This window comes from Heterodontus francisci, chromosome 11 (assembly GCF_036365525.1).
Source record: "Heterodontus francisci isolate sHetFra1 chromosome 11, sHetFra1.hap1, whole genome shotgun sequence".
NCBI lineage: Eukaryota > Metazoa > Chordata > Chondrichthyes > Heterodontiformes > Heterodontidae > Heterodontus > Heterodontus francisci.
The window spans coordinates 94,627,385-94,653,179 of record NC_090381.1 but is presented as its reverse complement, the minus strand read 5'-3'; the positions used below and the strand labels follow the sequence as shown (position 1 = coordinate 94,653,179).

Here is a 25,795-nt window from a genome sequence, read left to right as displayed (position 1 = left end):
AGGTCATCCAATGCTGGGTTCAAGGAACGTGACATGTATGCATCAGCAGAGACTTTCCTTACTCACTCCCGCCTTCGCCCCACTTTATGTAGGGCGGAGGGTGACGAAAAATGGGCGCCCACCCCAGCCCAATCAAGGCCCTTAAGTGGGCACCTAATGGCCTCTTAAGGGCCTTCGCCCACCTCCACAGGGATTTTATCCGTGGCAAGCTTGGTGGCCTCTCAGCGCACCGGGTGGGGGGGGGGGGGCTGCCTGATGATCGGGCACAGGGTGCCGCATTGAGGGCCGCCCCACTTCCCCAATCACCTCTAGGACCCATGACGCCCCCGTTCCCCCGACATGACCACCCTTGCCTCACTGGGGCCTGAACAATTACCCCCGGCAAGGCAAACCAAACTTACCTGCACTTCTGACTCCATGTCCTCGGCTGGGCTGCAGTCCCAGCAGTGGCCATCACTCCCAGTGGTGCTGCTGGGACTAAGAGCTGCTGGCCCGATGATTGGCCGGCAGCTCATGAGACTGGACCAAGTAAGAGTGTGGTGGTGCAGTTGATGCTATTTTTGTGGACTTTCAAAAGGCATTTGATAAAATACCACATAATAGACAATAGCAAAATTGAAGCTCATGGATTAAAGGGGAAGTGGCTGCATGGGTATGGAATTGGCTAAGGGACAGAAAGCAGAGAGTAGTGGTGAACAGTTTTTTTTAAAACTAGAGGGAAATGTGCAGTGGACAGTGCTGGGACCACTGCTCTATTTGATATATTGTACTGACCTGGACTTGGGTATACAGGGAATAATTTCAAAGTTTGAAGATGACACACAACTTGAAAATGTAGGAAACAGTGAGGAGGATAGTAACAGAATTCAGGAGGACATGGACAATCTGGTGAAATGGGAAGAAGCATGGCAGATGAAATTTAACACAGAGAAAGCGTGATGTGATTCATTTTGGTAAGAAGAATGAGGAGGCAGAATATATATATTAAATGGTACAATTTTAAAGGGGATGAAGGAACAGAGAGACCTGGGTGTACACAAGTCTTTGAAGGTGACAAGACAAGTTGAGAAGCCTGTAAAAATGGCATTTGGGACTCTTGGCTTTATAAATAGAGACATGGGGACAATGCTAAGCTCCCTGCTCTTATATTCTATACCTCAGCTAATAAAGGAAAGGATTCCATATGCCATCTTCACCACCTTATCGATGGTGGAGGAGTCCAGAACCAGGGGTCATTGTCTAAGGATATGGGGTAAACCTTTCAGGACTGAGATGAGGAGATATTTCTTCACCCAGAGAGTGGTGAGCCTGTGGAATTTGCTACCACAGAAAGCAGTTGAGGCCGAAACATTGTATGTTTTCAAGAAGGCGTTAGATATAGCTCTTGGGTCTAAAGGGAGCAAAGGGTATGGGGCGAAAGTGAGAACAGGTTACTGAGTTGGATGATCAGCCATGATCATAATGAATGGTGGAGCAGGCTCGAAGGGCCGAATGGCCTACTCCTGCTCATATTTTCTATGTTTCTATGTTTCAATGACCTGTCCTGCTACCATCAGGGATCTGTGGGCATACACTTCCGCTACACGTCTCAGTATTCTCCCATTAATCGCCAATTCCTTTGCATTGTTTGACCTTCCCAAATGCATCACCTGACACTGAATGGTCTTCTTTGGCCTCCTTGTCTCGAGAGACAATGGGTAAGCACCTAGAGGTGGTCAGTGGTTTGTGGAGCAGCGCCTGGAGTGGCTATAAAGGCTAATTCTAGAGTGACAGACTCTTCCACAGGCGCTGCAGATAAAATTGGTTGTCGGGACTGTGACACAGTTAGCTGTCTCTTTACAGTTCTGTCCCTTTTCCTGCCAACTGCTAAGTCTCTTCGACTTGCCTCTCTTTAGCCCCGCCTTTATAGCTGTCCGCCAGCTCTGGCAATCGCTGGCAACTGACTCCCACGACTTGTGGTCAATGTCGCAGGACTTCATGTCACGTTTGCAGATGTCTTTAAAGCGAAGACATGGACGGCCGGTGGGTCTGATACCAGTGACGAGCTCGCTGTACAATGCGTCCTTGGGGGATCCTGCCATCTTCCATGCAGCTCACATGGCCAAGCCATCTCAAGCGCCGCTGGCTCAGTAGGACGTATATGCTGGGGATGTTGGCCGCCTCAAGGACTTCTGCATTAGAGATACGGTCCTGCCACCTGATGCCAAGGATTCTCCGGAGACAGCGAAGATGGAATGCGTTGAGACGTCGCTCTTGGCTGACATACGTTGTCCAGGCCTCACTGCCGTAGAGCAAGGTACTGAGGACACAGGCTTGAAACACTTGAGCTTTTATGTTCTGTGTCAGTGAGCCATTTTCCCACACCCTCTTGGCCAGTCTGGACATAGCAGCACACGTCTTTCCCATGCACTTGTTGATTTCTGCATCAAGAGACAGGTTACTGGTAATAGTTGAGCCTAGGTAGGTGAACTCTTGAACCACTTCTCGAGCATGGTCATCAATATTGATGGATGGAGCATTTCTGATGTCCTGTCCCATGATGTTCGTTTTCTTGAGACAGATGGTTAGGCCAAATTTGTTGCAGGCAGCCGCAATCCTGTCGATGAGTCTCTGCAGACACTCTTCCGTGTGGGAGGTTAATGCAGCTTCGTCAGCAAAGAGGAGTTCCCTGATGAGGACTTTCCGTACTTTGGTCTTCGTTCTAAGATGGGCAAGGTTGAACAACCTGCCATCTGAACTTGTGTGGAGGAAAGTGCCTTCTTCTGAAGACTTAAACGCATGTGAGAGCAGCAGTGAGAAGAAGATCCCAAACAGTGTAGGTGCGAGAACACAGCCCTGTTTCACGCCATTCAGGATAGGAAAGGGGACTGATGAGGCACCGCTATTCTGAACTGTGCCTTTCATATTGTCATGGAATGAGGTGATGATACTTAGTAGCTTTGGTAAACATCCGATCTTTGCTAGTAGTCTGAAGAGACCACATCTGCTGACGAGGTCAAAGGCTTTGATGAGATCAATGAAGGCAATGTAGCGAGGCATCCGTTGTTCGTGGCATTTCTCCTGTAGCTGGCGAAGGGAGAACAGCATGTCAATGGTGGATCTCTCTGCTCGAAAGCCGCACAGTGCCTTAGGGTAGACATGCTCAGCCAGCTTCTGGAGTCTGTGTAAAACGACTTGAGTGAAGACTTTCCCCACTATGCTGAGCAGGGAGATTCCACGGTAGTTGTTGCAGTCACCGCGGTCACCCTTGTTCTTATAGAGGGTGATGATATTGGCATTGCGCATGTCCTGTGGTACTGCTCCCTCATCCCAGCACAGGCAAAGCAGTTCATGGAGTGCTGAGAGTATAGCAGGCTTGGCACTCTTGATTATTTCAGGGGTAATACGTTCTTTCCAGGGGCTTTTCCACTGGCTAGAGAATCGATGGCATCACTGAGTTCCGATTTTGTTCCCAAATGCATCACCTCACACTGAATGGTACCAGTGATGAAATATTTCTGTTACGTGGAGACTCTACAGAAACTGGCCTAGTTCTCCTTAAGAGCAGAGACATTTAAGGGAAGATTTTATAGAGGCATACAAAACTTTGAAGAGTTTTAATAGGGTAATTAAGGAGAAAATGTATCCAGGGGACACAGATTTAAGGTAATTGGCAAAAGAACCAGAGGCGACATGAGGAAAAAAAGTTTATGCAGTGAGTTGCTATGATCTGGAAGGCATAGCCTGAAATGTTGGTGAAAGCAGATTCACTAACAACTTACAAAAGTTGGAAAAATACTTGAAAAGGAAAAATATGGCAGGGCAAAGGGAAGAAGCAGAGGAGTGGGACTTATTGGATAGCTCTTTCAGAGATGCATGATGGGCCAAATGGTCTATTTATGCTGTATCACTCTAGGATTCTAATGAAATTGTGTGACAGGACAATGTAACCACAGGGTAAATCTAGTTAAAGGTAAAGTTAGGACTGATATCAGGAAATTCTACTTCACACAAAGGGTGATCAACACAAGGAATGGATTCGCCAACACAGCAACAGAGGCTAAAATCCTCGAATTATTTAAGAACCTGATAGGACAATCTGCCTACAAAGATACACTGCAGTTTCAAAGCTAAAATGCTGTCAAATATCATGAAATGGTTTTACAAAACACAAGGAAAAACAACTACAGTAGGTATATTATATAACACCTAAATGTGTAATTTTCCATTCATTTCCTACAGATAATTTCTTTTATAATTTGAAAGATTGCTTGCACTGATGCTTTTACAGTAGCTGATGCTTTCTCTGTAAGATATTTTGCATTGAAGAAGCTCTGTCTGTCATTAACGGCCAATACGTCTTTTTTTTATAGGCTATATATCCGCCCATCCCTATAGTGGGCTGTATTATTGATGCCTCAGCCAATAATACTTCATCCTTATCTATTTTTAGGTCTCAACACAGTTCAGCATTTGCAGCCATTTCCAGTAGCTTTGATTGATTCAAACACCAGATATCCTATGGAGCTCACACATTTCATAACAACAAAGTGACACTAATGGTTATTTTCAGAAGAATGGTGCAATTATTAATAATTTCTAACATACCTGCTAAGGTGGCTGTGATTCGAGTCCTAAACTGAATGGCTGAGCAACCAAAAAATCAATAAGCAGAAAACAATTCCTGTTCATGTTTAAAATTCCAGTCATTGCTGCCATTTTAATTTCATGAATAGTACTTTGCTTACTTCATATTGAACCATAAACTACAAAAGGAAATTGCCAGAATTATAATAAAGTTAAACAAATAAGCTTACATAGATTAAGAGAATACAATTATCACAAAACAAAGACATGCATCATGCACAAATAAAGGAAAAGTTGCTGTTAAAGAAGCTTAAAGGTCAATGGAGAAGAGTGGACATTTGCAGTCGCAATAATAAAATAATAAAAGCTATGTTAAGAGTCAAAAGACCATTAACAACTGTATAGGGCCAGTGAAAGTTTCTCTAGGACAGCTTTGAATGGACTCCTAGGCAATGGCACAGGTATTAAATGACTACTTTGCACCAGTCTCCACTCTTTGAAGATGATGCTCAACTATCAGAAATAAGTTGCAAGTTGCAAGTTGCAGGTCTGACAACAAAATTGAAAATACTGGCCCGGAATTTGTGGTCTGTGGCGAAGGAATGCGTTTGCCATTTACCTCGCTCACAGATGCTCACTAGGTTTCTACGGGATTTAGAATACAGACTTGCTCTAATCCGGCATCTGTTTCAGCATGGAGCCCCCTACAGGGGATCTGTGCTGGTGGGCAAGAAACAGTGAGACTCTCCAACCAATAAGATTGAAGAATCCTTACTGAGCCATGCAGAGTTTAAACCAGAAAGTATGAAACGGTAAATATAAATTAGATTTAAATGAGGTGCAGAAAGTGAAATAAAGATTTGGAAATGTAAATGCGATTAAGGGAGACTGATATAAGAGACAGACAAAGTAAAAAGATTATTTAAATTTTTTTTATTAAAGATCTCCACACTAATTTTCTTCTGAGGGAATGAGACTCCATACTTGTAAAATTAATTTTCAGGGCCAGAGAGGTAGTTTGGCAGTAATTAACACTTATTACACCTTTAAAAACGGACTTACTCCTGAATGTATCAACCCTAACTTTTTCAGCTGTTTTTCGTGTGGAACTAGTGGACAAGTACCTCAAGTTCACGCCATTTACAAGAATTAGGAGCAGGAGTAGGTCATTCGGCCCCTTGAGCCTGCTCCGCTATTCGATAAGATCAAGGCTGATCTGATTGTGGCCTCAACTCAACTTTCCTGTCTGCGGCCCATAACCCTCGACTCCCTTGTTGATCAAAAATCTATCTAACTCAGCCTTGAATATATTCAATGACCCACTGCTCACTGGGGAAGAGAATTCCACAGACTAACAACTCTCTGAGAGAAAATAATTTCCCCTCATCTCAGTCTTAAATGGATCATTACAGTGATTTCAGTGCCATGTTTATCTGTAAGGATGCAGCAGCGCACTCTGTGGAGGAGTAGGGTATTTTTGCCAGCAACTTCCAGATTTGGTGCGTGCGTGTATGGACTCCAGAAGCTGCTGACTAATTTACCCCATTATAATGATGAGTGCTGTTAGCCTCACCATTATTCCTATCACAAAATCCGGACCAATATAATAAATAAGGATATCATCTTAGATAAAATAAGGAACCACAAAATTCATCCAGCTGCCAGCCCAGTTGCCAACCATCCAAGGATCCTTAAACAAATGGCTCACATGTTTTGTGACACCTTTGCCCATATCATTAACAGCTCACTAGAGATAGCGACTGTTCCCATTAGATTGGAAGGATATACACATAGTTATAATGCAAATGCGATTAAGGGAGACTGATACAAGAGACAGACAGTTACAATTTTTAAAAAGGATGACAAGGCAGTACCCAGGGAAATATAGGCCCACTAGTTTGACATCAATCTTTTAACAGATTCTGACTGACTTGCTGTGTATTTCCAGAAATTATTTTGTTTCTGTTTCAGATTTCCTCCATTTGCATGTTCTGTTTTTATTTTAATGAATGTGGATCAGAGTCTGTAACATCAACAATTATGCATGGCATTGATTTAATCCTAAGGAGCCTTCCTGTGGTCATGTGCACACAGGATGAAGTACAGTACATGGGAGAAACTGGCCCAAAGTTGTAGTATATTTTGATTTGCCTGGGCATGGAAGCATCAAACAACCCTTCCTCCAGAAATACCCTCATCCCTCAGTCCTATACTGCAAGGTTCTTCCTCATCACTTCCAAAGCTTGATGGTAGAATCTCAACTACCTATCAGCCTATTTTTAACATACGTGCATTAATATTTTGATAAATGTGCAACTAGTCTCCCTGAGATTGTCATGCCTAGATTAGGATTTCTATATATCAGACTACAAATTTTATACTACAGCTAACTTACCCTAAATGGCAAATGCCGATTTATAACCATTTTATATAAAAGGATTGCATTTCTAAAATGTGTTGCTGACTCTAAATAACATGTATAGAATCATAGAATGGTTACAACACAGAAGCAGGCCATTTGGCCTATTGTGTCTGTGCTGGCTCTCTGCAAGAGCAACTCAGCTAGTTCCACTCCCCCACTTTTCATTTTACACTGAGCTAACTATATTCAATTTGCCGAGGATAATGAATAGAAATACTAATCAATATTTATGCTGGGATTAATAATTTTTAATCTAAATGCAATTATGCTTTCCTCTGATATTCTTATCCAATGGAATGAATTGGAATTCTATGCAGAGGAAGTAACTGGGGGATCATTTCATCATTATGAATTCGAAACGATGAAATTAAATGGGAAATAATTTGAAATTCTATACAAAAAAGTAAAAAATAGCTTGATCCACTGGAATTCAGCACAAAGTGAATGGATGGTAAATTTTTTTGGCCCATTGAAATTCTACATATTGGGAGTGACAGAAACTGATTTGCTGAAGTCAATGGAACTATAAATTGGGAGAGATGTAAAACAGGTGCTGAATCACAATCACCCACCGTACACTAGCACACAAAGTCAAAATTTACTGCATTGACATCAGCTACATCCTTGATAAAATTGAAAATACACTCACTGAAATCGCACCTATTGTTTCAATGGCAGTTTGGTTAATGCATATTGGGTTTATGCTGTAATTTAGCTGGCAAAACTAATGTCATCAGTAACTTCCATGGGGATTCTCTTGATCTCCCACTGGGAATTCAGTGGAAGAGCAGCAGCACTCCTGGAGAAATGCCGGAAACATCTATTTATTCTGTTTTTCTGGCGTTTTCATCCATTTTCTGCTGCAGTTTTAGCAGGAGTCTAGGGAACACCTGCAGAAATTCTACCCTGTGTTTTGAAGTGAGATTCATTGTGGCATGAGACAGGAGCAGTTCACAACAGAGGGAAGATAAAAGGCTATGAAGACACCCTATAGGCCATCTTGAAATCTTGTAATATTAACCCAACATCAAAGAAGACACAGCCACCGACATGCTACACCATGATAGTAGCATGTCTGCTGTGTTGATTTGAATTAACTTGAAGCTTCAAGTTTCCGAGATCTGCACACAAGCTTGAGCTGAATCCTATCTTGACAGCGGGGTCTCCCTGCGACAGGCTGGAAGGCAGGAGGTGAACCGGCCTTTGCCCTGTTTTGAAATCCCCACCGAATTCCACGACAGGAAGCCAGTTAACTGGCTTCGTCGGGGGACCCAATCCCTTTAAGGATGGGGATCCCGCCCCCAAGGGTAGCTGGCCAATCGGAAGGCTGGCAGCTCTGCAGTGTTGGCAGCGCCACTGGGAGCTGTGGCCACTGCCGGTATTGTAGGAGGACGGTGACCAGGATCATTGCTGGAGCCCTCAACCTCAGTTAAGTTTGGCAGGCTCACTGGGGCCAATCTGGAAAGCCTCGGCGAGGAGGGCAGTTGTTGAGGGTGGGGGGGGGGCGCGGGAGGGGGGTTGTTTGTGGAAGGGTAGGCTTTGCCACCGAGGGGCCTCGATGCACCACAGATTTCTCACGGAGGAGGCCCCCTCCCCCAACTCAGCCCACAGGTAGGCTGTTTTGTTTTACTGGTGACCTCCTTATGTGGCGGGGTTCCCACCAGCCGCTGGTAGACTATCAGCAGTGGTGGGAAGAGGCCCTTAGGTGGCTATAATTTGGCCACAAGGGCCTCAATTGGCCTCTGGGCGAGAAGACCATCTTTGGCCTTCCTTGCCCCCGACAAAATTGCATGGCATTAGGAAGGCGATGGGCATTCCACCCTTGCCTTTCCTCACTATTTTATGGGCACCCCCGCCTTCCAGCCCGTTTCCCAAGGGCCCATAAAATTCAGCCTAAGGCAAATCATCCATCTGCTTCATTTGGCTTTCAGCATATGTATGGCCTGATATGCATTCCCCAGATTGGGCTCGTCACCCATCAAAGCACCTACATCAACATAGATGCAGCTGTTATGTCTTTTTCTCTGACAGTACTCTGAGAACAGGACTTTGGGATTGAGCCAGGAAATGGGACTGACTACATAGCGTCATGGGGAGCTGGCATGGACTGGATGGGCCGAAAGGCCTACTTTTGTGCCATAAATGACTATGATTCTATGATTATGACATGTATTAACATTGACACTAAGATAGGACTGACCCACACGTTGTCAGACTGAAGTGATTTTACTCAGTCTGACGATACAGGAGTTGACATCACAATGTACACTATCTGTACAGTACCCAGGTGTAAATGACCTGGTATGTACTGTAGCAACAAGACAAATAGCATTTCTTAATAGAATTTCAATATTAGTAAATATTAGCAAAGATGTAAGCTTTCCGTATACTGAGGTATGAAAGTAAATTATCTATCCTAAGAGGGAAAAGGTAGATTTAGCAGATTGATTCTTCTCTTAAAATAACTTGCTGCACATGCATTCTATTCCATTTAACCTTTAACTTTTTTTTTAACAGGATTATTAATGCAAATGCCTTTCACCTTTAATAAAAACAGAAAACGCAGAACTCGTAACAGTTCTGATGAAAGGTCATCGATTTGAAACATTAACTCTGTTTCTCTCTCCACTAATGTTACCTCACCTGCTGAATGTTCTCATCATTTTCTTTTATTATTTCAGATTTCCAGCATCTGCAATATTTTGTTTTTGACTTATAACATTTTATTATTGCAATATCATGTTCCCCTCGATGTTGCTCAAATGTTCCTCATTAGCCAGAGTTATCTCTTCAGCAACCCTGCTTTCTGTGACTTACTCATGCCCAACCAAAGAAGTCTTGTCTTCGCCAAAATATTACGAGGTGACAATTTAGTCCCTAACCAGACTCACTGAAAACATGTCTGATTGACAGCTTCTATCAACAAAGATTGGTGATGTGTGGCGTAGTATCAAACATAGTTTTTAACATTTGAAAGGTGCTGAAACATGAAAAATCAAACATTATCAAGACAATCCTAATAAACTGCAGATGTGCTGAGAGTGTCGACAATCCTCCCAAGTGGGTTCCATACAGCAAGTCCAAACGTGGCAAGACTGCACAGGGTGGGCGGAGGAGCTGTCTTAAAGATGCACTGAAGCACAAACAACTTGGAAATACATGTGGCTGATTGACTAGGGAAGCGTTCGATATTATAACACAGAGCAGACAATTTTGAAATCCAGGTCTGTCAGCAATGGTGAGCAAACTGGTTGCTGCAGGGAAAGTGCCAAAAGCAATGCCTGCAGCAATCAAAGTATTTGCATGCAGATAAAGCAGGAAATCTGTGCTGAGCTTCAACCCCTACATATAGTCCATCACCTTCTAACACTGGAATTTCTGTCCTTATCTTATGCGCAGCACCACTCAAATGCCAATCTATCTCTTTGATATCTCCAGGCTCAACATTTTCAATGCCTCCCTAGCCCCACCCTATAAAAGTTCCAACTCATTTGGATTCCACTATCCGCATAGGGTCCTGCTCAATCATCACCCAAGTCCTTCCCTGTCTATCTACTGCTTCACACACTGATTTCAAATTGCTCCTTCTTTTTAAGAATATTTCTCCATGGCTTTGCTGCTACCCTACTGCAGCCTCCTCCAGCCCTGTTTCCCAGTTCTCATTCTCTGCTCTCCCGAGTGTGGACTACATATTTGCCATCTCCCTCTGCTCCACTAATGGCAACTGAGTGTTCAGTCGTCACCACCCTGCACTCTGACAATCTCTATCGTATTTAACCGCTACGAAGTCAAAAAGGAATGAAACCAGATGGACCACCCGGCCTTGACCTAAGCACCAGAAATGACAACAGCAAATCCAGGCCTGTCAACCCTGCAAAGTCCTCCTTACTAACATCTGGGGGCTTGTGTCAAAGTTGGGAGAGCTGTCCCACAGACTAGTCAAGCAACAGCCTGACATAGTCATACTCACCGAATCATACCTTAAAGACAATGTCCCAAACACCGCCATCACCATCCCTGGTATGTCCTGCCCCACCGGCAGGACAGACCCAGCAGAGGTGGTGGCACAGTGGTATACAGGCGGGAGGGAGTTGCCCTGGGAGTCCTCAACATTGACACCAGATTGCATATCTCATGGCATCAGGACAAATATGGGCAAGGGAACTGCCCTCCCTCAGCTGATTAATCAGTAATCCTCCATATTGAACAGCACTTGGAGGAAGCACTGAGGGTGGCAAGGGCGCAGAATATACTCTGGGTGGGGGACTTCAATGCCCATCACCCAGAGTAGCTCGGTAGAACCACCACTGACCAAGCCTGGCCGAGTCCTAAAGGACATAGCTGCTAGACTGCGTATGCGGCAGGTGGTGAGGGAGCCAACAAGAGGGAAAAATATACTTGATATCATCCTCACCAATCTGCCTGCCACAGATGCATCTGTCCATGACAGTATTGGTAAGAGTAACCACCGCACAGTCCTTGTGGAGACGAAGTCTCATCTTCACATTCAGGATAACGTCCATCGTGTTGTGTGGCACTACCATTGCGCTAAATGGGATAGATTTTGAACAGATCTAGCAATGCAAAACTGGGTATCCATGAGGCGCTGTGGGCCATCAGCAGCAGAAGCAGAATTGCACTCAACCACAATCTGTAACCTCATGGCCCGGCATATTTCCCACTCTACCATTACTATCAAGCCAGGGGATCAACCTGATGGTTGTGGTTGTTGGAGGTCAATCATCTCAGCTCCAGGACATCACTGGTGTCCTAGGCCCAACCATCTTCAGCTGCTTCATCAATGACCTTCCTTCAATCATAAGGTCAGAACTGGGGATGTTCACTGATGATTGCATAATGCTCAGCATCATTTGCTACTCCTCAGCTACTGAAGCAGTCCAGGTTGAAATGTAGCAAGACCTGGACAATATCCAGGCTTGGGTTGATAAGTGGCAAGTAACATTCGCGCCACACAAGTGCCAGGCAATGACCATCTCAAACAAGAGAGAATCTAACCATCTCCCCTTGACATTCAATGGCATTACGATCACTGAAACCCCCACTATAAACATCCTGAGGGTTACCATTGACCAGAAACTGAACTGCAGTAGCCATATAAATACTGTGGCTACAAGAGCAGGTCACAGGCTAGGAATCCTGAGGCGAGTAACTCACCTCCTGACTCCCCAAAGCCTGTCCACCATCTACAAGGCACAAGTCAAGAGGGTGATGGAATACTCTCCACTGGCCTGGATGGCTGCAGCTCCAACAACACTCAAGAAGCTCGACACCATCCAGGACAAAGTAGGCCTGCTTGATTGGCACCCCATCTACAAACATTCACTCCCTGCACCACCAACGTACAGTGGCCGCAGTGTGTACCATCTACAAGATACACTGCAGCAACGCACCAAGGCTCCTTAGACAGCACCTTCCAAACCCGCGACCACCTAGAAGGACAGGAGCAGCAGGTGCATGGGAACACCACCACCTGCAAGTTCCCCACCAAGCCACACACCATCCTGACTTGGAACTATATTTCCGTTCCTTCACTGTCGCTGGGTCAAAATCCTGGAAGTCCCTCCCTAACAGCACTGTGGGTGTACCTGCCCCATGTGGACTGCAGAGGTTCAAGAAGGCAATTCACCACCACCTTCTCAAGGGCAATTAGGGTTGGGCAATAAATGCTGGCCTAGCCAGCAACACCCACATCCCACGAATGAATAAAAAATCCTAAACTCCTGCACCTTGCTGCATCTCTCCCCACCTTCATAATAACCCCAATCCTCTCCTAATTCTTACTTTGTGTCCATTACTCCCTCCCCATTTTTGAAGTGCCTGGAGATGTTTGCTACATTAAAAGGTCTTATATAAGCTAAAGTTGTTGATGAAACACTGTGCTTCACAAACTGAGCTACAAAGCAATGAGCAGATCAAAAGAATATGAATAACTCTGAATTAGTCATCTTGATGATCAAAGGACTCTCAAATGTATTAAGCATACCTGGTGAGCAGACACAGGTGAAGTTCCTCTCGTTATTCCCCTGTTTAATGTCCAGACATGTTCCGTTGTTTTGGCACTGGATGCTATGGCAGCCATCAAATTCCTCACAGAAAAGCCCAATGTGTCCCTCCTCACAGTCACAGTAGAAGGTTACCTATAAATATACATGCAAAATGTTAAACTAAAATGTAGTCTTCAGGTACAAAAAATAATCAAAAAGGCGAACAATTGTTCGCCTTCATAACTAGAGGGTAGAATATAAAGGGGAAGAAGTATTGCTGCAGCTATACAAATCCTTGGTTAGATTACCATCTGGAGTACTGTGTACAGTTCTGGGCACTGCACCTTAGAAAGGATGGCTTGGATTTTGTGTAAACGTAGAAGTTACAGTGCTCATCGCTGACCTCGAAGAAAGCTGTCCACAAAGATCTAGAGCTTTTAGTGGCGTGGACCTCCTTTTCCTGATGTCAGTTTTTATCTGGTGCAAGGTTAAGAGAATCTCCAGGCATCCAGCAACGATGATGTCATCAATCAGGGTAAAAAAACAATCATATAGATGATTCTCACAGACAACAAACCAGGAAGCATAAACCATGGGGAAAAAAATAGAAAATGCTGGAAATACTCAGCAGATTTGGCAGCAGCTGCGGAGAGAGAAACAGAGTTGACGTTTCAGGTCATGAAAGGTCACAGACCTGAAACGTCAATTCTGTTTCTCTCTCCACAGATACTGCCAGACCTGCTGAGTATTTCCAGCATGTTCTGTATTTATTTCTGATTTCCAGCATCCACAATATTTTGTTTTAGTATAAACCACTGAATTCTATTACTTATAATTTTTTAATTTTACCAATAAAGAACTAAATAATTGGGACATACACTTGGGATTTGAGCAGAAAGTAAAATATCATAAACAAATCTTTAAGAAAATTATTTTAAAAGAGTGGAATTTCTTATAACTGCCGTAAGGGACGCTGTCCCTTTAAGGGATGGGCGACCACCTCCACAGCTGCCGGCCAATCGGTTTGACATTCAACAAGTATAAAATTACTCTTTCATGGCCGGTGAGGCTTTCTTGTGATAATTATGAATTTAGTATGCCGTTAAAAACACTCATTCAACAAAGTGTAACTTTTTCAAGAGAATAGGAGCGTAACAGGACACGTTTTTAATGGTTCAGTGATTTCCCATTGATTGCAGAATGGGGATCTCAACAGTGCACCCTCTGCCGAAACACAGAATGACTGACAACAGCTTCTGAATTTCTGTGTTTAACTGAACAGGAATGAACTCCAGAAGTTGCTGTATGTCTTAGAGGAGTAATGATGGCGAACACTGAGGGCAGAATTTTACTCTGCCCTTACAGGCAGGCATAGGGGCGGGGGGGGGGGAGGGCAAGCAAAACGGCAGGAGGTGTTGTTCCTGACATTGCCCAGCTCCCCTGCCATTTTCTCCGGGGCGGGGAAGGCAGAGGATGGCCTTCCCACCCCAGGCCAATTAATGGTCACTTAAGGGCCTCTTCCTGCTTCCACCTCAATATTGAAGGAGGCAGAGGAGCCTGCCGCCACATGGAGACCCCACCAGCCTCCTAGTGGGATTGGGAGGTCCCTCCTTTGAGGGAAATGGCCCTGGGAGGGCCTCCTTGCCACCATTGCTCCCAATGGTGCTGCCGGTACTGCATAGTTGCCAGTCTTCCGATTGGCCTGCAGCTGTGGAGGTGGTCGCCCATCCCTTAAAGGGACAGCGTCTCTTACAGCAGTTAGTTAATTGGCTGCTCGCTGTGGAATTACTTCAGGAGTTTGACGGGGGACCAAGGAAGGTTCTACCCCAGCCTTCCGGCCCACCGTCAGGATCCCCGTCGCAAGAATAAAATTCAGCCCTGGCAATTTCACCACCATGACTGCTGCTAAATCTGGACCGATATATTGTCTTTGGAAGGAGTGCAGCACAAATTCAACAGAATGTTGTTATGGGTCTAAGGTTATGAGAAGAGATTACATAAACGCGGCTTGTATGCCCTGGAGAAAAGAAAGTTAAGGGGTGACTTCTTATGAAGGGTCATTGACCTGAAAAGTCATCTCTGTGTCTCTCTTGACAGAGGCTGCCTGACCTGCTGAGTATTTACAGTGCTTTCTGTATTTATTTCTGCTTTCCCGCATCTGCAGTATTTTGCTCTTGTATTAAGGTCAAGGGATGATTTGATTGAAGTTTTTGGAATTTTGAAAGGAACCGATGGAGGATAGATAGAAACCTTTTCCAGTGGTGGGGTCGTCCGGGACAAGTGGACATAACCTGAAACTCAGAGCCAGGCCATTCAGGAGAGAAGTTAAGAAACACAAAAGGGTGGTGGAAGTATAGAACCACAAGGATATAAAAGGATATCGAGTCCAGGTAGATGGATGGAGTTAAGATACAAAGCAAATTTGATCTCCTTGAATGGTGGAACAGGCTTGAGGGGCTGAATGGCCTACTCCTATTCCTATACTCCAATGTAAACAAATGTAAAAATTCAATGTTGAACATAAGAATTTATGTGGGGAGCACTGAAATATTTCAATGGATATCAACACTCATCTCTTATTCAGGTATAGTTGAGATAAGCAGTTTTACCACATGCAGATGCTGTATAAATTAAATGGCAGATATCAATTAGGATTGACCTGAGAGTGTTCAAAATAAAATTTTTTTTTTAGAGATACAGCACTGAAACAGGCCCTAACAGCCCACCAAATCTGTGCCGACCAACAACCACCCAATTATACTAACCCTACAGTAATCCCATATTCCCTACCACCTCCCTACACTAGGGGCAATTTATAATGGCCAATTTACCTATCACCTGCAAGTCTTTGGCTGTGGGAGGAAACCGGAGCACCCGGCGGAAACCCACGCGGTCACAGGGAGAACTTGCAAACTCCGCACACTCACTATATCAGTTTGAGCAATGACATTTGGTAACTTTTCTTCTCTCTGTCCCCCTCCCAGGTTAGGCTAATCCTTAGCTAAAACTTTAAAAAATCAAAAAAAAATGTGAAATCCACAATACAGTGCCATGTACCGTTTTGTCAGATACAAACATGACAAATTAACTGACAAGATTATCTTACAAGCCAACTCTCTCCCTTACTGTGTACTATCAGCCAGGTGTCTTGCATGAAACTAACATTTTTGATGCAGCAAGGAAGGTTGGACAAGTTCCAACATCTTTACCAAACTATTTGATTTGTACAGTTTATATTTATCATGGACAGTGAATGGTTGACAGCTTGCACAGGAGGAAATATCCTTCCCTCCTCTTTTCCACAGCTCCGTAATGAAGCATAGTTCAGTGTTTCGGACAAAATGTCCTTAGCTTGAGCTTTATTAAAGGCCTGAAGTAAAAATAGTTGTCACCAGCAGCGAGTCCATCGACAGGTTTTTAATTTTAATGGTCCTATCTCAGTTTTCTTTCAATTCCTGAATAATATAATTTTCTAACCACTTAATTGTTCTTTACTTGGAGGAAAAGTGGGGTTTTTAGCGATTTAGATCTGATTTTCGTTCACTAATCGCCTCAGCACATTAGAGCATTATTACACCACACAAATTTTCCTGATAAAAATGACAGATAATGCTTCTCAAACCTCCACTGCTGAACTCGCCTCTATGGTGTTTGCATTGTTGTCTCAATTTTAAAATACTTATCTTGTTTTCAAATCCTTCCATGGCATTGCCCCTACCTATTTCGGTAATCTCCTCCAGCCCTAAAACCCTCTGAGATCTCTGAACCCCTCCAATTCTGGTATCTTGTGCATCCCCAATTTTAATTGCTCCACCATTCACTAATGTCCTTTAGGGAAGGAAATCTGTGTCCTTACCTGGTCTGGCCTACATGTGACTCCAGACCCACAGCAATGTGGTTGACTCTGATATGCCCTCTGAAATGGCCCAGCAAGCCACTCAGTTGTATCTAACCGCTAGCACTGTGGGTGTACCTACCCCACATGGACTGCAGTGGTTCAAGAAGGCAGCTCACCACCACCTTCTCAAGGGCAATTAGGGATGGGCAATAAATGCCGGCCTGGCCAATGATGCCCACATCCCATGAACAAATAAAAAACACCCATTGATGGCCGTGCCTTCAACTGCCTATGCCCTGAGTTCTGGACTTGCTTCCCTAAACCTCTCTGCCGCATACCTCTCTCTCTTAAAACTTAAGGCACTCCTTAAAACTTAACTATTCAAACAAGTTTTTGGTCATCTGTCCTAATATCTTCTTATATTTCTTGGTGTCAGGTTTGACAATCCTCCTGTGAAATGCCTTGCAATGTTTTACCATGTTAAAGGTGTTATATTAATGCAGGTTGTTGTTATGGCTGCTTCACACTCTGAATTTTCTCTCTTACTCAGTGACACACCCTCCATTAAATAATCTGACTGAATTAGGGACTCAATTTATGGGGAGTCCCTAAGGGAAGCTGCATGCCCAGGTAATGATGCTGATTTTTAAAACAGGGGGAGCATTTCAAATTTGAGGAAAAGCCTGAGAACCACAGCCTACATCAAATGGCAGATGGTAATCTAGGCTTCTCAACACGTTAGTCAATGAAAATGAGCCTAGTTTTCAAAAATTGTCCAGAGTTTCAAAAGCTGCATGGGAGGTAAAGAAATGACAGATTAACAACAAGGGAAGGCCAACACGATGGAGAGTCACAAAATGAATCTGTGGGAAAATGGCAGAGCTGCAGAACAGTCAATCCCTTTCTGCTAGCTGATGAAGTGGATGTACTGCTGAATGATGTGGGTGCAAGGAATGTTTACCCTGTTTGATATTTCAGGGCACCCTGTGCTCAAAGCGGCAATGCACGACTGCCTGGGGTGGTTGCCTAGCTCAAACGACATATGTGCCTGCATGGCCTGGGAACAGGTGCAGGTAAAGGTGACATACAGGAAGGAAACTAGGAAAATAAGACTACCTTACAGCATGGGTTCTCAATTGAGGATCCGTGGATCCCTAAGGGTCCGTGAGAAGATTTCAAGGGGTCCGCCACTGCTGCCGTGACCAGAAGTTTCTCCCAACATCATCAATTGAGCCTTGGGTTCAGCTTCTGCTCTTACTCACTGCTGATTGGCAGCCATCAGTCAACCCCATACCAGTCATATGACCCACCTGACCTCTCACCTTTCCCTCATGAGCCAATAATTAATTTACAAAGTTCAACATTAAAACTAAACTGCCAACAATATTTTAAACACATTTTTCACTGTTTACACCAAATAATCAAAATTTTATGACAGGTGATATTTGATTTATTACCATTTCTTCCCAATGTTCCTTTCCATTCCCCCCCCCCCCCCCACCACACCCCCCAGCCTCATGGGTCGACCATTCTGTTTGAATTGTTGGTTTGTGTATGGATAAAACTTTGATAGTGAGAGGGTTAGATTAGATTTTAGATTAGAGATACAGCACTGAAACAGGCCCTTCGGCCCACCGAGTCTGTGCCGACCATCAACCACCCATTTATACTAATCCTACACTAACCCCATATTCTTACCAAACATCCCCACCTGTCCCTATATTTTCCTACCACCTACCTATACCAGTGACAATTTATAATGGCCAATTTACCTATCAACCTGCAAGTCTTTTGGCTTGTGGGAGGAAACCGGAGCACCCGGAGAAAACCCACGCAGACACAGGGAGAACTTGCAAACTCCACACAGGCAGTACCCGGAATCGAACCCGGGTCCCTGGAGCTGTGAGGCTGCGGTGCTAACCACTGCGCCACTGTGCCGCCCACAAGTTCTAAGTGTTGGTGTCAGTAGGAGCTCTAGAGTTGGAGCTAGTGGGAGCTCCAGGCATTGGAGCCACTGGGGGTTCCAGATGTTGCAACCAGTGAGGGTTCCGAGCTTTGGAGGCTGTTGGGGGGGAGGCTCTGGGCATTGGAGCTGGGGGCAGGGTAGGGGTGTGCTCCATGCATTGCAGCCAGTGGGGCTCTGGGCATTGCTGCCAATGGGGCTCCGGGTGTTCGAGCCACTGGGGGCTCCAAATGTTGCAACCAGTGGGGGTTCTGAGCATTGAAGCCAGTGGTGGGGGGGGGGGGACTCCTGGCATTGGAGCCAGAGGGGGCTGTGGGTGTTGGAGCCAGTGAGGGCTCTGGGCACTGGAGCCAGTGGGTGCTCTGGGCATTGGAGCCAGTGGGGGCTTTGGGTTTAGGAGCCAGTGGGGGATCTGGGTGTTAGAGCCAGTGGGGGCTTTGGGCATTGTAGCCAGTGGGAGCTCTGGGCATTGGAGCCAGTGGGGGCTCTGGGTGTTGGAGCCAGTGGGGGCTCTGGGAGTTGGAGCCAGTGGGTGCTCTGGGAGTTGGAGCCAGTGGGTGCTCTGGGTGTTGGAGCCAATGCGGGCTCTGGGAGTTGGAGTCAGTGAGTGCTCTGGGAGTTGGAGCCAGTGGGGGATCTGGGCACTGGAGCCAGTGGGTGCTCTGGGCATTGGAGCCAGTGGGGGCTTTGGGTGTAGGAGCCAGTGGGGGCTCTGGGTGTTAGAGCTAGTGTGGGCTCTGGACATTGTAGCCAGTGGGGGCTATGGGCATTGTAGCCAGTGGGGGCTCTGGGAGTTGGAGCCGGTGGGTGCTCTGGGAGTTGGAGCCGGTGGGTGCTCTGGGTGTTGCAGCCAGTGGGTGCTCTGGGTGTTGGAGCCAGTGGGGATTCTGGGAGTTGGAGCCAGTGGGGGCTCTGGGAGTTGGAGCCGGTGGGTGCTCTGGGTGTTGGAGCCAGTGGGGGTTCTGGGTATTAGAGATAGAGAGAGCTCCAGGTGAGAATGCTCTGATGAATACAGCACTGCTTTTTCTGCAGCACTGGAATAGATGGCCCCATTTAGTACAACCTATTTATTTCAAATACAGGCACAAGGAAATAATAGCAAACCCAAGCCAAATCCAGGATTGTGCAAATTATTAATTTGTATTAAATCTGAGGTCTAAATCAGACAGGGGCACAAAATGGGTGTAAACACTCTAGCACCCATAGCTCATCAGACAACAGAACTACATGCAGTCTGGTAGGAAATGGGTACAGGTACTGATCTTCCAATTGTGTTATCTCCATAGACACGTGTTATGTAACTTACGTTCCTGGTGCATAATATCAAGAATTTGGCCCATTTTCAGAAAGTTCAATAATAAGGGCCAACAGCAAAGGGAAAAGACTGAAGTTGCTGACTCTCCTAGTATTGAAAAAATAAGCAGATATAATCCTTGTTGGTCATGTGACAAATTGCTGCCCATATTATGGTGAGAAGTAAAAGTAAAAATGACTGTTGGGCGATAACAGGTTAATGCCTCCATTAAAATAGCAGAAATATTTGATATAAAACGTTGTCTTTTCTACTCTAGTGAAAGATATGCATTTGCTTCTTGTCAGTGTAATGGAGGGAATGTCTTCAGCAGCTACTGTGCTCCCAGCAAGGACAAACTAATGTCATTGGCAGACAACTTGCAGCAGTACTCTATTCTACAGGCATGTTTCAGCAAATGATAAAACACACAAAGACCACCAAGGAGTGAGTTCAAGGCCATGATTCTAGTATGGAGTTTAGTAAATGTTTACAAGCCACTCAGGTTTGAAATTCTCATTTGCTGCTGTCAGCTGAGTCCATTGATTGAATCACTACGTTGTAACTTACTCCTTCTGCTATTCATAAAAAGGGGGTGGGGGTGAAAACACTTACATAATTCTCATTCATACATCAGGAGATGAATCGCTTGAAAAACAGTATAATTAATCATGCTCAAATCTGCCCTGTCAGTGTGACAGGACTATCCAATGAGTTGTTATTTGTAGTTAATGACATATATTAGTGAGAATAGAATCAGGCAGATTCGTATGAATGTTGAGACTGCATTTCTTGAAAAGGAAGTCATTAATCTTCTCATTGGCGTGGCTGAAGTTGACTGGAGGTCTTGGCAGTGAATCTCCTGACACGTGTCAGGCAGTTTTCCTGTGCCAATGAACAAATAAAGTTCCTGCTCCAGAAACAGTTCACCTGACAGGATCGAGAATATATCAACCGCGTTTGAAGGTCAATGTCAGTCTTTTTCACCTTCCAGGGAAAGTGATGATCCTTATTAAAATTTCTCACTACATCATTACAAATGTAGAGCCGGTACAAATATTAGTTATCATTTTTCAAGAGAGACATCAAATATAGGTTATACACTGCTGGTTACAGAATTATTTCCGAAAGGTGAACAAAACTGAGGGAAAAACAAGGTAAAAAGCTAAAGGACAGAAAGTGTAATACTGCTCTCCTCTGCAACACCTTCTGGTGACAAGCCACTACTGCTGGGGTAAGAGCTGAGTTGGAAGCAGGCTGCCACCAGGTACCCAAGGGAAAGTCCCCATCAGTCAAGGGGAGTATTTGACAGGGATTGCTATTGGGATAGGGTGATGGTGGTGGTGCTGGGGGAAGCCTGTGTTACACTAGCTCCCTATGCCAAAATTACTCCCATTATTATTACTGCAATACAGTATGCATGGCACTAAATTAAACTATGAGCTGGTGACCCTAAGGGAGATAGCATCCAAAGCATAGAGATAACCTTGCATCTTTTCTGCACCTGGTTTTGTTATCAAAATGTGTAGGGTATACTTTGGATAAGGCATACATATAACTTGCACTTTGGACTTAAACGTTGAAATGTTTGCTCAAGACCAACACCGCCACTAGAAACTATATGTATGCTATCTTCTAATGGATTTAACAACAATAACTTGCATTTATATAGAACCTTTAACATAGGAAAGCACCCCAAGGTGCTGCACAGAAGCGTAATCTGACAAAAAATGACACTAAGCCAAAGAAGGGGATAGTAAGACGAGACTTACACAAGGATGGATATACTTTAGCCACAAGGTTGGTTGTCTAAGTACCCTGACAACTTCTAACATTCAGGAGAAAGCTGAATATGAACATAAGGAATTCAATCAGCTCAGACCTGCCAACTTAGAATGGCCATCTTAGTTTGAGGAAAGACTGATAGCCAAATTTGGTCTGGCGTTGGTGGAAGAAGTAGAGGATAGAAAAGGTTGAGGGCTGATGCTACCACACAGTAATTATTTTCTTTTTATTAGTGTCATTGCTACCCTTGCTTTCACTAATATGGGGGCATACTTGCACAAGCAAAGCACACATTATGTGGCATTTTACATTCTCTCCTGATATTCTTTTTCCTAACATGGTGCATCTACACTGAGTGGCATCCAGGGCCCAAGTACTTCATAGCTATGATGCATGATGCATTTTCGCAACTATAACTGCACGCAGGAGTATGAGATGACTCCACAGACATCCTCAGGGAGACCCAAAAAAGCAGAGGGTCTAAACTAAGATAGTTTCTCTCACAAATACTGTGGCTGGGGTTATTGTGACCATTCCAACGTGTAGGAATGTACCAACAACAGATTGGACAGACTGGAAGACTGGTTTGAGAGAACCTAAGAGTTTGCTTCAAACTCCGCACTGGTGCATTAGCCGTTCATTCTCGTGCATCTCCCAGGTCATCCTGAAAATCTACTAAGTACCTGGGGCGTTGTAGGAGAAGGGGCAGATGAAGCAGCTTCCTCTCAGGTTGACCAGCAATCAATCCAACTCGGCTGACATTTAAAGGATTGAAGCATACCAGTCAGAGGCTAAGAGTTGGCAGCCACTGCCTTCCAGACATTACATTACTCTGTATCCAGAGGTCCAGGGCTATTTTCGTCCCATGAGATTGCCACTGAACGACAGCATCTGCCTACACCGCACTAACAAAGATGTAGCAATCAGACCTTAGAATCATCAAGAGAAAGCCTGGTGTTAAACAGTAGAAGCACAAGATAATGTAAATTTAATGAATAAATACACTTGACTGCTTTATTTCATCTTAGCCCAGAACAGCTATATTAAGCTGTCAACAGATGGGAAGATAGTGTTACGAGGGTTTACATTTTTTGTTAAAACTTGAGAATCTATATTTTAAAAACTGAAAAAAGATTCCATGGATGCTGTAACCTTGAGGAAACTGAAACAGATAATTTTGTTATTTATTAAAGAAACCTGGTTGGTGTGCTTTATTCTGGGATAAAAATAGAGTCTATGATTGACGGTTTTCAGCAAGTGGAAAAATTTAAATATATGCTGTGACCTGTGGAGAAGTGGGACTGAATTAACAGTGCACTCCTCCCGCCTCAGTCATAACAATAGGGTGACATTGTAGCTCAGGTATAATAGAATGTTTATGTAGATGGGTATTCATGGGGCCACTGCTTGGTGATAAATTGGCCAGGAATATTTGTAAGGGAACCAGAATGTGACTTACTGTGAGCAGTTTGCTACTAGTGCCTGCCGCACTGATCAGTTTGGGTATATCTCTGCTTCCTGCATTTATTCCTCCTCTGCTAATAGCAACTTGGGACTCCCTTTGTTCTGCTGTATACTTGCTCCTGTATTCTTGCTCCTCTTTCTATGACAAGGTCAAGTAACATGCAGCAGAACATGACATATTTCACATCTTCTCTGGGCTATACAGGAACACCCTGTTTAGGCGACTCATACAGCAGAGTCTCTACAGTAATTGTTGTGATGAAATGTGCCTTATTGTTCCAAAGGAAAGCAGCTACTCAATTAATCTTAAAATAATCCAGCCAAGAGGAATGGGTACATAATGAAAGAATTAAGCGTCTTTCCAAAATATCAAGCATAAATTTGTATAATTCTGCTTCTATAGTCCGACACCACCTAAACAGGTGATTGAATGGAAGCACTTTTTATTGCTTTACACTACGCATTTGATGTGAGGAGCCCTTGTAAGCACATGGGGGCCATCTACAACATCCTGAACCATTGGGAAGCATGTCACATAATTTTTTTTTTTAATTCATTCATTCCTGGGATGTGGGCATTGCTGGCAAGGCCAGCATTTGCTGCCCATCCCTAGTTACCATTGAGAAGGCGATGATGAGTCGCCTTCCTGAACCATTGCATTCCCTGTGGTGTAGGTACACTCACAGAGCTGGTAAGGAGGGAGTTCCAGGATTTTGAACCAGTGATGATGAAGGAACGCAGCTATATTCCCTAGTCAGGATGGTGTGTGACTTGGAGGAGAAAATGCAGGTGGTAGAGTTCCCATGTACCTGCTGGCCTTGTCCTTCTAGGTGGTAGAGATTGCGGGTTTGGGAGGTGCTGTCGAAAAAGCCTTGGCAAGTTGCTGCAGTGCATCTTATATATGGTACACACTGCAGTCATGGTGCACCAGTGGTGGAAGGAATGACTGTTTAAGCTGGTAGATGATTGATCAATAATGCAAACTTTGCATCCTGCCGATGCCCCCTTTCCAGAGGGAAAACGATGAAGGAGTTCCTCTTGAAAGCTTTGTACCTGTCACTTGCCACACAGCATAGATCAATACATTTTATCACATACTCTTGTTACATACCAAGGGCAGGATTTTCGGCACCCCCCCCACACCCCGCCAGATGGAGGTAAGTACAGAGGTGCACGGGTGCGGAAATCTGCACCACTGGCTTGCGTGCCAGTTTGCCAGCAACATCCCACCCCAGGCCATTTTCCCGGACCTGGATTGGAGTCGGGAGGGCTACCCGCCCGCAAGCAGTGGGTAGCCAATTAAGGGGTGCTAAAGGCCTATTGTCAGAATCTGACTTGAAAATTCCAGTCGGCCTATGGGCCCCCAAGTTGCGGGGACTAGACTAGCTGCGGAGGCAGCCTCCCAGCAGCTGACGGCACGGCCAGTGATCCAGGCTGGCTTTGAGATCCTCCCCACCTGCCTGGCCACAGCTGTGGCCACAGGCAGCTCTGTTGAGGGGTTCTTCCTCCACAATGGTGGCCCAGCTGCTGAGGGCATTTTTTAAGTTAAAAGTTTAAAAAGTAGGAGACAGGATGCTTCCATTTTGAGGTGCCCTCTCTCTATCTTGCCTAAACTACAAGCTGCTGCTCATTTGAAAGCCCGCCCGCCATCCTTAAATGGATGGCAAGCCCGCCCTCTGGCCAATAATCGGCTAATTTGGCGAAAACCACCGCCGGGTGACTGTTTCCCACACAATTTGGGGTTGTGAACCCCATTGGAGAGGTGGTGGCATCGTGGTAATGTCACTGGATTAGTAATCCAGATGCCCAGGCTAATGCTTCTGGGGAGATGGGTTCGAAACCCACCATGGCAGATGGTGAAATTTGAAATCAACTAATAAAAATAGCTGGAATTAAAAGCTAGACTAATGGTGACCATGAAATCATTGTCAATTGTTGGAAAAACCCTGGTTCACTAATGTAGTAGCACAACTACTGACCAAGCCGGACGAATCCTAATGGACATAGCTGCTAGACTGGATCTGCGGCAGGTAGTGAAGGAATCAACAAGAGAGGAAGACTTACTTGACCTTGTCCTCACCAATCTACCTGTCGCAGATGCATCTGTCCATGACAGTATTGGTAGGAATGACCACTGCTTTGTCCTTGTGGAGATGAAATCCCGCCTTCACATTGAGGATACCCTATGTCATGTTGTGTGGCACTACCACTGTGCTAAATGGGATAAATTTCAAACAGATCTAGCTACTCAAAACTGGGCATCCATGAGGCACTGTGGGCCATCAGCAGCAGCAGAATTGTATTCAACCACAATGTGTAACCTCATGGGCTGGCATATCCCCCACTCTACCATTACCATCAAGCCGGGGGACCAACCCAGTTCAATGAACAGTGCAGGAGGGCATGCCAGGAGCAGCACCAGGCATACATCAAAATGAGGTGAAGCTACAACACAGGACTA

At 44.8% G+C, this 25,795-nt stretch overlaps 1 protein-coding gene across 1 annotated transcript in view; it reads right to left on the bottom strand.

Moving 5' to 3' along the window:
- Positions 1–25,795, bottom strand: part of dner (delta/notch-like EGF repeat containing) — a 342,780-nt gene that overhangs the window by 104,654 nt on the left and 212,331 nt on the right. The window contains exon 6 of the mRNA XM_068042557.1: positions 12,993–13,146. Within this exon, the coding sequence (XP_067898658.1) occupies positions 12,993–13,146 (154 nt within the window). The remainder of the gene's footprint in view (positions 1–12,992; positions 13,147–25,795) is intronic.